This window comes from Rhamphochromis sp. 'chilingali', assembly GCF_963969265.1.
Source record: "Rhamphochromis sp. 'chilingali' genome assembly, chromosome: 1".
NCBI lineage: Eukaryota > Metazoa > Chordata > Actinopteri > Cichliformes > Cichlidae > Rhamphochromis > Rhamphochromis sp. 'chilingali'.
In genome coordinates this window covers 32,266,168-32,280,218 of record NC_137929.1, presented here as the reverse complement: position 1 = coordinate 32,280,218, position 14,051 = coordinate 32,266,168, and the positions used below count along the sequence as shown (strand labels likewise).

Genomic DNA, 14,051 nt, shown 5'->3' with positions numbered 1-14,051 from the left:
GGAGGGGGTTCTCTGTGTACTGTATCACAGTCTATCACAGGGCTCTCTGTGTTAGCCTGTCCATGGGCTGTACCCTGCCTCTGGTGCTATAGCAGCTGAGATACACTCCAGTCATGGCTGCAAAATAGATAAGTGGAAGAAAATGAATGGACAGTCCAATGGCTTCAGTCAGGGGACAATAGGAGGATAATCATATTTCATGGCAGGAGCTAGTACCCTCACCCCCCCATCTCCACGTCCTGCTTCTGGCCCCACCCCTAGAAGCTAGTGTGTCCACACCCCCCTCTCTCATTTCCAGTTTAGTGCTGGGATTTCTCAACTTCATCTAATTTTTTTTCAACGCTCAGAGAATCAGAGAAACGGTAAGACTAACTTTTCATATTGATGAACAGCTTAGTATTTCTGTGTAGTGATTAACATGTAAAGCTTGTGGGGGGACAAGACATTCAATGGTTTTTTTTCCAGCCTGGTTTAACCATAGTTTGCCATATAGTCTATCTATTCTGTCAAATCTAGTAATTTGTCTTGCTTGACACTAATTATTGATGTTTGGTTTTTGGGGATTCCTGTCCAAGCTGGGTCAGAAGCTAGTGTACACATAATGCTAGTTCCAAGTCTGGGTTGAGGGAAGGGTCATCTGATGTAAACTCTGTTCTTGTAGGAAATAAGGGAGCGACCAGAAATGCCTTTCTTATCTTAATCAAGGACACCAAACAGAATTCTGCCCCCGCCTTTATTTGTTAATGCGTATCTCTCACGCATGTTTTGATTGTTTGAATAAATCATCAATGTACGAAACAGTCCTTAGTGGTCATAAGCTTGGCCACTAATGAACTGTTCACATTTAACCTTTGGTAGAACCTCAAAATCCCATCCTTTCGTGAACCTCGGGACCAAAAAATGGTCCCGCCCCAAAAGTGCTCTAAAAATGTTATATATCAATATTTTTTTCTACTTTAAATTAGTCAATCTTTTAAAACTACTTCTGCTTAAAATATCCATGTCAAGTTTTAATTATATTTTCATTGTTTTAACCCTTTAAATCCCAGTTTTATTACATGAGCGCCCTGTTTTTTTAGCCCCAAAAAACAAAAAAACTAAATATTTTCCAAAAAAAACATTTGAAGTAATATTTGTTTGTTATTATAATTAGGCCTTTAGATGGACTAAAGATTGGCACCAACAGTCATTTCGATCGCCTTTTATTTTTTTTCCAGGAGCGCATTTCATAAAATGCACACTATCGACCACGCCCAAAAAGTGCTATAAAAAATTTATATATTAATATTTTATTCCACTTTAAATTAGCCAATCTTTTAGACCTACTTCTCCTTGAAATATTCATGTCAAGTTTTAATTACATTTCGCGGATTTTAACCCTTTATATCCCGGTTTCGTCACATGAGCGCACTGCTTTTTTTGCCCCAAAAACATAAAACATAAAACATAAAATATTTTCCAAAAAAAACATTTGAAGTAATATTTTATTGTTATTATAATTAGGCCTTTAGATGGACAAAAGATTGGCACGAACATTAATTTCGATCCGGTTTTAATTTTTTTTGCAGAAGCCAAAAATGTCCCCAGGCGGCGCTGCTGCTCCTGCTCCCCCGGGGAGGAGTGCCTCTTCCGCGGGTGTGTTTCGCGCAGCGCCGGAGCATATGGTTCGGTTCCCGTGTCTGCAGCACACACTTCCGCTACCACGTGAAAACAAATACGTCATTTCCTGTTGATTAAAAAAAATTAATGCACCCTCAAACGAACCTAAGGTCAGAAAATGGTCCGGAACGAGCAGCGGGCCAAGCTGCTGCTGTACGCGGGAAATTAGTCTGCCTTTTCCGGGTATCTGTCTCGAGCAGGCCGCTGGAGAACATGTGTATGTTCCAGCAGGCGTCACATGTGGAGCAAGGGCGCCACCCGGTGGACAAATAAAAAAAATTACAACTCTAAGGCCTGTAGTCCAAAACGAAACCTAAGCTGGAAACCTGACGATCCCTTTGACCGTAATTTTTCTGGCGTGAAAAATAGCGTTTATAATGGGTTTCAATGGGGCACAAATCGGCCACGAGGTTCGATAGTGGATGTATGCCTTTTATTCAGCCATTTAAGCTCATTTAAAAAACTCAGACTGAAATTTTAAAATAAAATGGGAAAAAAATACATGTTTGAAAATTTGGCTATACTCCATTAAACACAGTGGAAATGGCGTGGAATTAAAAAACGGAAAGGCCACGAAATGGTCCCAGGTTCTACTTAATATGCAAATAAATGTGAAATGCACATAAATCTGGACAGTCTGAAATCTCCTCTCATTTCAACCCTCATTTCTGGTCACACTGTGATTTTTAGTTCACATATTCTTGCCATTTACCTCACAGACAGGCCTCCACAAGAGTGGAGGACATACTGTAGGACTGATAGTAGCCTGTTAGCCTACCTCCTGCCCCATACTGCTTTTAACCTGTCAGGTGTTGAAGCTCAATTTGCCATTGTAATATAGAGATGAGCAGGTATGACATCACTGCCTACCGACCAATGAATTCTCCAGAAAATGGTGTCACCTTTCCTGAAAAATCCCATGGACCTCTGTTGGGAGCCTGGGATGGTGTAAAGTTTCTCACTTGCGTCAGTTGGATAGCAAGTTGATAACCAGCTTTGTGCGACAAAGCTCACCTGATCCTAATCGCCTGTTTCAGGGTAAAGGAATGCAGATCAGAGGCGGAGCCAGACATTTGAAACACCCGGGGCTTAGCCCAAAAGGGTAGTGTGCATGTGGGATTTTTTTTTTTTTTGGGGGGGGGGGGTAGAAATGACTGAAAGATTAATAGGCTCTGTTTTGAGTTTTGTTCAAAAAAGAATGACTTCATATAGGAAATAAAATATATCACATATGCAGGACACCTTAAACTAGTTTTTTAATTAAGCAGCGAGGCAGAACAAAGTCGGGGCTGTATCAAGACACGAGGACTAAACCCCAATTCAACCAGACCCAGAACTGGGCCCTGTTTCAGGAAGCCGGTTTAGTGGAAAAACTGAGTAAGTATACCCTGAGTTAACGAAAACTCTGGGTTTTCGGTTTCAGAAAGCGAGTTCAGATGAAGCCTCAGTGAGTCACTATGACGACACACTCCGTGAAGCTAACCTGCCCCCTAGCAGGTTTACTACAACTAACCCTGACTGTCTCCGCCCCTTTGTCGGAAACCTGACAGTAGGAAGTGTCGGACATGGCGTGCCCCTTCCTTGAAGAGCCAGTAGATCGTGAAGCCCAAATTCTCCGCAGAGCTCTCCGCCGGGAGAGAGTGATTAGAGCGCGTTTGGACATTTTATCATTTCCTGATGATTTTCTGTGTGAACGTCACCGTTTCTCAGCACAATCTATAATTTATTTGGATAACATCCTCAGGCCATATATTACGCACGTGACACATCGCGGACATCCTCTCAGTTCATTACATATTATTTGTATTGCACTTCGGTTTTTTGCAAACGGGAGCTTTCTGTATAATATTGGTGACGCTGAGCATGTTTCCAAGGCTACTGTCTGTCGGGCAGTCAGGAATGTTACAGTTGCACTGAAACGTCTCCTGTACACGTTTGTGGTGTTCCCCGGTCACAGACCCACAAGATTTATCAAAGAGGGATGCCACAAAATTGCAGGTAGCAGGATGACCAAAACTTAATTTATGATGTGGTGATACTTGAACTACTACTTAAATTTTACATTTATTTTCAGGGTTCCCAGGCGTGATTGGCTGTACAGATGGCACTCACATTCCAATCATTGCTCCTTCAGTAAATGAAGGAGACTATGTGAACAGGAAGTCTTTCCACAGCATTAATGTACAGGTACATAGTTCCCTGTAGCATTTCAAACTAACAAATTATTTCATCATAGTAATGGATGCTAATTTGTGTTCTCTGCACTGTGAAGATCATATGTGATGCTGCCAACATTATCACAAATGTGGAAGCCAAGTGGCCAGGCTCTGTCCATGACTCACAAATATTCCGTGAATGTACACTGAGCACAAAATTTGGACATGGTGAGTTGAGAATACTGTAAAATATATAAAGACCAATTGCTTCAGGGACATTTGAACTGAAGTGTATCCTTCTGTCTTAGGAGAGTTCACTGGCTACTTGCTTGGTGATAGGGGGTATCCATGTTTACCCTATTTGCTTACCCCTTACCCTGACCCTGAACCGGGCCCACAGCAGCGATATAATCTGGCTAATTGCAGGACAAGAGCCAGAATTGAAATGACTATCGGAATGCTTAAGGCCCGGTTCCAGTGCCTGCAAAGACTCAGGGTCACCCCAGAAAGGGCATGTGACATTATTGTGGCATGTGTGATTCTTCACAACATTGCCACAATTAGAGGAGAACACTGTCCTTCTGAACCAAACATCAGCAGTGATCCAAACCATGAACATCCTGACCCTCCCACGGACATACAAGATGGAAGAGCAGTCAGAGACACCATATGTCACAATCATTTCTTTTGACCCATCACCTCAACATGTTGAAAGAAGAATAAACAGATTTTTTGTTCAACTGGCTTTATTGGTCGCCTGTATTTCCTGTACACAAAGTATTAAAAGATGTAAACCTCATAAAGTGTCTCTGTTGCTTCCTCCTCTGTAACAGCTGTCAATGTTTCTTCATTATTTTCCTGTAGTAAAGAAATAAACAACATTGCTGTTCTACTGTAAACTCATATAATCTGTGGAGTATTACTCACAACTGCATGTTGGTCTGGCTCAACAGGAGGCTGCACCAGATGCAGTACACCATCACCATCAACTGATAGAATATGAGGTTTATACAGGTCACTTATAACTTACAAGGGACCAAATGGCAATTAACAAACATACCAATCACCTTACACTTCATTGTCATTATGCTCTCAAAGACAACCAAGACTGAGGGAAGGCAAAATCAGTAGGAAAATAACTTGACTACAAAATAATCCATTATGGTAAAGAGTTTATCAAATGAATGAGCAGCACTGCAAAGGTGACTGTGAAGAAAGGATGTATGCACATCATGTATTATTTTGGATTTACCCCCTATGTAGGCACTTGTGTCTTGCGGGGTTATTGACTCAGAGGATGTCCCCGCAGAGATGCCTTCGGCCACAGGGCGCCCACTGTTTTGGCTGAGGGCCAACTGCTCAGCCTCTGTGAGTGGTGGTGGTGGAGGACCCCCACCTGTTTTTCGGGCCTCCGCTTTTTTTCTGTTGGCTATAACGGGTCACATTTGAGCATACAGAGTAAGCAAATATGTACTTGTAATGTGCTCAGATAATTTCAATAAGTGCTTACAGAAAGAAAATTAATGTAGCCTCTAACTGCAATTGATTTACATGGGACAAACAGACCAAGCACTATGGCTCATAATACAATTACACCTTACCTGTTTGGACTATATTTTTATATTTCATTTTTACTTGCTGCCAGGAACGTTTGGGGCCTGTTGGGTTGCACCTGCGCTCACATCACATCACAAAATAAAATGTATAAAATAACAAATAAAATAACATATGATAAAATAACGTGTTAAATGGGTGGAAATCCCTAGATCAATGTTTAAATTAACACTCACGCATTGACTCTGTCGGCTATGTTTTGCCATGCATGCTCCCTTTCTTTTGCAGCTGTGGCTGTGTTACTTTTTTCCGCGGAATTTGCATGTTATCGGCATATACTGCCATCAGAATTTCGGCCTCAAGCGCTGTGAAATACATTGACCGCGCCCTCTTTCCCTCTGTCTCCATGGTGACTCGCTTAATCTGTGCTCCGCTTATCAGGGCTTTATGTATCCTCGTCCGCGCGCTTAACTTGGGGTTGACGCAACTCCGCGTTGATTGAACTAAATGTTATCAGCCTTTCTGAAACCGAATATTCCGAGTTGGACAGTTCGGGGTTACTCAACCCTGCGTATCGTTTTTCACTCTGAGTTTTCTAAACCGGCTTCCTGAAACAGGGCCCAGGGCTCCGCTGGTTTCAGATGATGTCCACCATGATGGTACACAAAGTGCACAGGCATGATTTGAGGATGGTTGGTGGCATGGGGTCCAGAGGACAGAAGAGTGCACTGCACGCAAATTCTTTGCACATCTCACTCCAGCTATTTGTAGTGATTTAAATGAATCAGGAAACATCCTGTTATATATGTAACAAACCAGCCTGTTACCTTTCTCAAATTCTACCCTTGGATTTCTCCACGCGTAGCAGCAATAACTTCTGTCACACTTCACGCTGTCTCCTCCAGGCATGGCTGGCCACCAGCAGACCAACCAGGTGGTGACAATCACCACCAATCAGAACCCTGGGCAGTGGAGCACCGACCTCTGTGAATGCTGTGTTGATATGAACAGCTGTAAGTGAACACTCAGCAGTCATTTCTGCATCAACCATCTCCTCAGATTGTCCAATCAGTTGCATTATGGAGCTTTTGATTATATTATGCTCTTCTCCAGAAATCTGAGATTCTCTAATTGGCACAGGAACTTAAATGCAGCACTCTGTTGGAGTGCTTAGCACTGTTGCATGTTCTCCTGCCTGGTTTCCTGTTGTTACTCTGGCTTCCTCCCAGAAATCCACTGGCAAGTTATTATTTGAACCAACGGCAGCTGAATATTCCAGGGTAACGAATGACCCTTGCAATGAAATGACCAAACCAAACATCACCAGATCATAAGAAGAAGAACAGAGGCACACGCTCAGGAAACAAGAAGACAGAAGTGACAATGAGCAGAAGGGGAAGTGTTTAAAAACCCAGAAAACTACCTGAAACCTAGTGAAATGAGGATTACATACTGGCAAGATTATTCCCTATTCCCTTCTTTTTTTCCCCATTTTCTCTTTTTCTGTTTTGTTTCAAGGTTGCTGCGGCTTCTGGTGTTTCCCCTGCATGCAGTGTCAGACAGCCAGTAAACATGGATGGTGCTGGGCAATGCCACTCCTGGATGTTTGCGGGGAGGTTTCCTGCTTACTCCGTCAGTCCATCAGAGAGCGCCACAACATCCCTGTAAGGCTGGGTTAGAGATGAAGGGCAGCGGGCGTGTTGCTAGGATTTTGAAACATTTGAGGGCATATGTTTTATAGTGAAATTAATATAAAATGTCAAACATTGTGCAGTACCTAATGGCTGAATTCTCATAACTTTTTCTTTTATTGTGCCATATCACCTCTTCCTCACCTTTCATCGTCTTTTGGTGTCTCATCTGTCGGCTGCCCTCCATCCAGCTCTCTCATTTTTGATGTGATTATTAGATCTTTAATACGTGTTATTTCTCAACTTACTCAACCGACTATTCAACAAACATCACACTGGATAAAAAGCAAATGATTAACTATAGACTGGCTTCACAGTCACATGACTTCCTGTTGATTTATGTTTTCTGTTTCTGGAACCAGGGTTAATGACTCACCCTGTGGCTGTGGCCACTGTGACATCACTATGATGTCACTCATTGGTTTGAGGAAAGCTTTAACTTTAGGTTCCTCACCATGTTGGCTATTTGGAGTCCGAAATGACAGTATGTTGATGATAGGGTAGAGTAGAGATAAAAGCTAACATTAACAAACTATAGTTGTGGGCAGTGTTGGTCAAGTTACTTGAAAAAAAAGTAATCCCATTACTTTACTGATTACTTATTTTCAAAAGTAATTAATTACTTAGTTACTTAGTTACTTTTTAAAAACACGATTTACAACCTGAATAGGTGATAAAGCGATAGATCTTTCAGCCCAATTCTACTTTTTCTGCATAATCCATCATACAAAATGTAATCAAATGGAAAAGTCTCTTTTTTTAAACTTGTTTTATCAGTTTTAATCTTTACAAGTAACGCGTAACGCGTTACTGCCCATCTCTGGTTGTGGGTAACACATTCAGCTAACAAGCACTAGCTCAATCCTGGAAGGAGACAAAAGTCCCATTAGAGTTGCATCAGGAAGGGCATCTGGCATAAACTAATTTTTATTCATAAACACAGAGAGAGAGAGAGAAGCATAGAGAAGTGCCTGCTGACCAAATTAGAGGAAGAGGAAATGGAAAGCTATTCTAATCTCTAACTCTCATAGATGTTTTGCCACTCAGTATTTTTTACTGTTCATGTTACTCTCACTGCTTTTATTAGCCCTGTTTGCCAATATTTAACAGTTGACAGTAAGTGAATATAGAGGATCTTTGAGCAGGTAGAAAAAGACCAATGCAGAGCTCATTGAAATTACTGCAAATCAGACTCCATCTGTTATTTTCCTCTGTCTCACTGAAGGAATGGAAACCTCTCTAAATCCTGCTTGTGTGTGGTCCTTCACTGACATCCTGACAGTTAACAGCAAGGAAACTGGCTACAGACAGATAAAGTTTTGAGGAAATAGAGAGGTTGTTTTGAGTTGCATAAAGATTTGAAAAAAATCGCTCCTCCCTGTTTCTCTTTCTAGTCGTGTTAGTTTCAGTTCAGTTCAGTACAAAGCAGCGTGAACAGGGACATTTAAACAGGTACAATCACGACAGCTACAAATTCAATCCCGATAACTCTTGCTGCTTCCTCTCCTCCATCCTGTAGGGCTCGTTCATCGATGACTGCTGCAAGGTATGTTGGTGTTACTCGTGCGTCTGGTGCCAGATGCATCGCGAGCTGAAGATCAGAGAAAGCCAGCAGCCCGCCACCTCGACTGTGATCACCACACAAGCCATGCTGTAAACAGTTTTGCTCTGGATCAAAGGCATGTGTCCCATTCAAAGCCACATGTTTCAATCCACTTCTGTTTTATCTGCATGTAACAGTCATCTCAAAGCATTTTGACCTCAGTTGAATTTTGAGAGCTGTAAACTAACCTTTAATGTAAATTAACCTGTAGTGTGTTATTAGCCTAGCTCACTGTCATTCATTGTTTGCAGAGCTAATTTCATGTAACAAGTAATAAGAATGGTTATGCAGGGATCCAAATAACAGTGCTAGCTCACTGTATTTTTGTGAGAAGCTTATTTTGAAGTGACGAGTTTGACCTAATCTCACCAGACATCACCACATTTATCACTTTACATCTCATCCTGGGAATCTTCGAAACACACCCAGGGACCTGTATAACCTCACCTCGATGACCTGAAAACCACTACTGTGACCAAAACAAGGGGAACCTTTTCCTGTGTTTAATAGTTTAATAGATGTGAGTTATATCCTTCATTTATAATGGTTCACATTTAAAAAACATACAGCCCAACACTGCCCTCTGCATCAGTACAGATGTTAGCACAGCCTCCACATTTATGCAACTCTTGTTATGTTCACTGTCCAGGCTGCATTAAACCTGTTATTTTACTTTTAATTATGGAGACAGTGGAAACAATCTATAAATCCTTGTAGTATGTAAACCTTTATGCGCATATGTTGAACTGAGAGTTAGTGTTTAAACTGACCCTTTTTCTTATACTAAGACAGGATTTGGTGTATAAGAAAAAGAAACATCTTATTTAAACACCCAGCACCCAAATATTAGTATTCATTTAATGGCTCTCTTGTACTCTTTAAAATAAATAAAAAGTCTTTTGGCAAACGTGAGTCTGTCCCTTTACACTTTTACAAGAACAGATTTTTCACCCTCTGTAAACATGATGACACAAATGCAACTGAAAAATGCCAAATTAAAGGTTTATTCATTCACATGCTTAAACTTATGGAAACTGTGCTTAGTTATAGCTGAATGTATAGCAATCAAATAAATTTCATTTGACCAGATACCATTAAATTCTACGGAGCCCCTCTGATGACATGGTACAAAAAATAAATAAATTGTGGCCACGAAATATCATTTCGAGGCCACGAAACAGGTATAACGTGCCCACGAAATACTTATTTGTGGCCACGAAATACTATTTCGAGGGCACGAAATAGGTATAACGTGCGCACGAAATGCTAATTTGTGGGCACGAATTGGGTATAACGTGGCAACGAATTACGCATTTGTGGCCACGAAATAGATAACGTGCGCACATCTTATTGATAGAATTCCTGGACAGCTGCGTAGAGACACAAGCATAAAAGTAGGCTAAATACACCATGGACAGAGACAGTCTGATTGAGTTTTATTTCAGGCTGGGAATGAGCTACAAATGCATTTTGAAAAGCCTGGCAATGCAAGGAACCATCATTACGGAGAGACATTTAAACCGGATATTGAGAGCCAAGTCGCTTTACAGACGTAAGTACGACCTGGACGCCGGGATAGATTTTATTGTGAACCAACTGCAAGGGCCTGGGAAGGATCACGGTTATCGGTGGATGTTTACAAAGTGCAAACAACACGGCATTGCGATCAGGAAAGAAGACGTCAGGATCCTCATCTCTTTACTGGACCCAGTAGGTTCCCAGGTTCGCCAGACCAGACGTCTCAGAAGGAGGCAATATTTTGCTCAGGGGCCTAACTTTGTGTGGCACATAGACTCTTATGACAAACTAAAGCCATATGGGATATGTATTAATGGATGCATCGACGGTTTCTCACGCAACATCATTTGGCTGCGGGCCGCACACACTAACAGTGACCCAAAGGTTATCGGAGGTTACTTTGTGGAAGCAGTGGAGAGTCGTGGGGGTTTCCCCAGGCTCGTACGAACTGACATGGGCACTGAGAACGTGTTGGTCAGAGACCTCCAGCGTTATTTACGGAGAAATGACGGGGATGATAGAGCAGGAGACAGAAGCTACGTCACAGGAGCAAGTACCGCAAACCAGAGAATTGAGAGCTGGTGGGGAGTGATGAGAAAAGAAGGAGTCGAGTCATGGATCAAGCTTCTAGGAGAACTGAAGGACGAAGGATTCTTCTTTGGGGATTTCATTGACAAAGCTCTGTCACAGTTCTGCTTCATGCCAATCATTCAGGTAAATGACCCATATTATGATAACCAGTGGTGGTAATTAATTACATTAAATTAAGCTGTTTTAGCAGTAAGGGTAACAAAATAATTGTTTACATAGTTAAAACGACGTTACCTTTACCGTACGGTAAATGCAATGTATTCCTAACGTTGTTGAAGGTCAACTGCGCTCTGTATGTGCGTAATGGAGGCTGAAGCATCAACCCAGCCAAAGTTTTTAAATCAGGGAACACTTTGCCAATTGAACTGATCAGAAGTCAGCACGACTTAAATGTTGTTTTTTTCTGATCGGAGGACATTATCCTTGTCTGCACTCATTCTGCATCAGCAGTTATGCTGCAGCTAACGATCTGTCACTGCCAGTCTGTCAAAAGCAGTCAGGCTTCACGCATCAGTAACTCTTCAGCGCTCTATCATTGGTACGTTCAGGTCTGAGATGATATTGGATCCCCTCATGGGATTGAAAAATATTGATTTTGTCACCTGTATTATGCGCATAAAGTTGAAAAGCTTTGCGCATCCGCACCAAGATTAGTATTAGTATTAGTATAAAGCCCAGATCCCACAACTCAGTGGTTTGCCTGGTGTGGTTCTTTCTTTTCTTTTTTTGCCATCACTCCCTCTTCCTTTGGTTTTCATTAAACTGCATCCAAACATTGCTGCTTTTCAATTCATTTAAGGATGCACCACACTTATTTTCGACCATTTTAAAAATGCCTTGTATTACAGCTCTGACCTAATTCTTGTTTCTTCATCAGGAGGTATTGAATGACATCCGGAGTGTTTGGAATGCTCACCGTATAAGGCCCTCAAAGAATAACAACGTGCCCTGTGGGATACCTGATGTCATGTACATGGCCCCTCACCTTTGGGGTGCAGAAGACTGTCTCGTTCCACTGACAGAAGATTTGACCTTGTGTAAAAATAGCTGCACTTTTGTTAGTTCAGTCCCATGTGATGTGCAAGTATTTGATTTGTGCACAATAATAATGGAGGAATCAAGCTTGGAATTCCCATCTACCATGTCCCAGGCCCTTGATTTATATTTTCATCTCAGGGATACAATTCGTTCACAGTTATTTGAGGCTACTTAAATGGACACAAACATACAAATGTAGTACATTTTGTACTTCAGTACGTATTCCTACAGCTTAATGTACTTATTATTAAGTAATTATTTTTCTCCAGTGTGTAGTTATCTTGTCTTTGTATCAAAATTATCAGAAAAGACTGTATAACATAATTTTCATTTTGTCCATGTCAGTAAATTAACTCATCATGAAGTGTTGCTTGCTCTTGGTAGCTACAAAGCGTGGAGTATTAAACTAAAATATGATACAGGTTAGAAAAAAAAAATCCTTTTGGGATTGAGTTAAACTTATCACACTGTTAAAGCATCAAAAGTTGTTCATAATAGTTTTTGGTACCAAAAACGTGTTAATTTCTAACAAAAAAAGAGCACCTTGGATAACAACCACATAGACTGGCAATATATCTAATGTTGTGATCAATTAGACAAGAAGACCAAGTAGGCTAAAGTGTAGAATCATAGTTGTGTCACCAATGCTCCAAATGTTTCTTGAGCCTATAATTTTGTTATTGTGGAATAGATTAAAGCAATCCCATGTTTGATAAAGAACGGCTTTTTTTCTTAAAAATCACAGCACGTGTATGACATTATAGAATGAGTAGTTAAATAACTTTCAGCTGTGTCATTAGACATGTTCATGTTTAAAGATGTATAGAATGTAACAGAGAGGACAAAGTTTTGTACCAATGAGAATGGTTTACTGGTGTCTTTCAAAATACACCATACTCAAAAACAGGTTGTATTTTGCATATAATAACAGGATAAAATAACAGTTATTTCTAAAATGTTATACAAACCTCTTTACAATGTAACCAATCTCTGTAATTGACAACTTTTCTTCTAAACCCATTAGGAACATAAAGGTTCACATTCTTGTTTCTATTAAGATTTCTGCAAACATCTGAAATACTTTAATATAGAACATGCTTAATCAGTTGGAATATGGTATTTGTAATGGTGTTGTACTTATGTATGTATATACAGTAGAAAGCACTCAGCAATCTTCCAGTTTGTAGAACTGTTACTGTATGCTATATTGGAAATATTTGTTACTCTTCCTGTAGTAAAAAAGTATTAGAATGTTAAAATTAGTAATTTATTTTGGCACTAGCCAAAAACACAGTAACAATGTGTGCAGCAGGAACAGATGCACTTCTATGTTTAGTGTACGGATTCCTACCAGGTGAAGCACTGAAAATGTTATTTAAATATGTATATGTATTTTCAACTGGTGTTGTTTTGTGGTCTCATTCCCCAACCAATTTGTTGCCTTATTTTGTCCCCAACACTCACTGCTGCTTCTGCAAAATCAGAGTGCTAAGTGCTGTCTACTACAGGTAACTCCACTTTAAAAAACCTGAACATTCCCTTTAGCTTACTATTTTAATTGGGGGGGAGAAACTAAGAAAGCACTTACTGACCAGATGAAAAAAAAGGCTGCACATGAAAAAGGCACAACAGGCTACACTGTTAAGAGAACTTAACCACCCAGTCTATTGAACATTCACATTCATTCCTTCATGTTACTGTTAACTACACCCGTGTTTCTATGAACTGTTAGGGTGGAAAACCTAAAACGTGTAGGGCAGAGTGCCTTGAGGACCAAGGTTGGGTAACACTGACCTACACCACATCCATCACCCACATAGAGCTTGCGAGAATGCTGTTAAATTCACTGCGAAAGTCTGGATAGCTGTGATAACCAAGGGGCAGCTTTAGTACACATCCACATGTGTGGGATTGTGGTCTGCGGAGGAAATCTGTAGTTTCTATGAACTCAATTAGTATGGCTTTATCCAACAGATTGGATCCTGTACAGAACCGCAGGAAAAGCTGAAGATAATTGAAATCAATTTCTCCAATGTACCTTTTCAGGTAACGAGAAACTGTTGACTGGGCAGCTGTCATCTCCTCTGGAAAGATTAGAAGCTCCTTCACTGTTTTTACAGTCGGTTTTTTTTCTGCTATGAAATGATGCAGTCCTTCTGGTGGGAGTAAACCAGCTACAGAACCCACAACGGGACGCCAGCACTTGATTACAAACATTGGGGCCTGAATAAGTACTTTGTG

General features: G+C 40.8%; 2 protein-coding genes across 7 annotated transcripts; both read left to right on the top strand.

Moving 5' to 3' along the window:
• The first annotated feature begins 105 nt into the window (after nt 1–105).
• Nucleotides 106–9,604, top strand: LOC308395310 (cornifelin homolog B-like). 6 transcript variants are annotated; one of them, XM_080880105.1, is made up of 6 exons: nt 106–362; nt 3,734–3,846; nt 3,932–4,043; nt 6,275–6,382; nt 6,888–7,033; nt 8,580–9,604. In XM_080880105.1, exons 4-6 carry the CDS (start codon nt 6,277–6,279, stop codon nt 8,715–8,717), a joined length of 390 nt encoding a protein of 129 aa, XP_080736231.1. In that variant the 5' UTR covers nt 106–362; nt 3,734–3,846; nt 3,932–4,043; nt 6,275–6,276; the 3' UTR covers nt 8,718–9,604. The 6 variants fall into 6 exon arrangements, with proteins under 6 accessions (XP_080736231.1, XP_080736229.1, XP_080736230.1 ...); XM_080880107.1 differs by lacking the exon at nt 106–362 and adding an exon at nt 3,548–3,657; XM_080880103.1 differs by having other exon boundaries at nt 3,734–4,043.
• Nucleotides 9,605–10,258: 654 nt separating this feature from the next.
• On the top strand, nt 10,259–11,995 carry LOC308395300 (uncharacterized protein). The gene is made up of 2 exons (XM_080880092.1): nt 10,259–10,895; nt 11,650–11,995. Exons 1-2 carry the CDS (start codon nt 10,296–10,298, stop codon nt 11,983–11,985), a joined length of 936 nt encoding a protein of 311 aa, XP_080736218.1. The 5' UTR covers nt 10,259–10,295; the 3' UTR covers nt 11,986–11,995.
• Nucleotides 11,996–14,051: the final 2,056 nt, after the last annotated feature.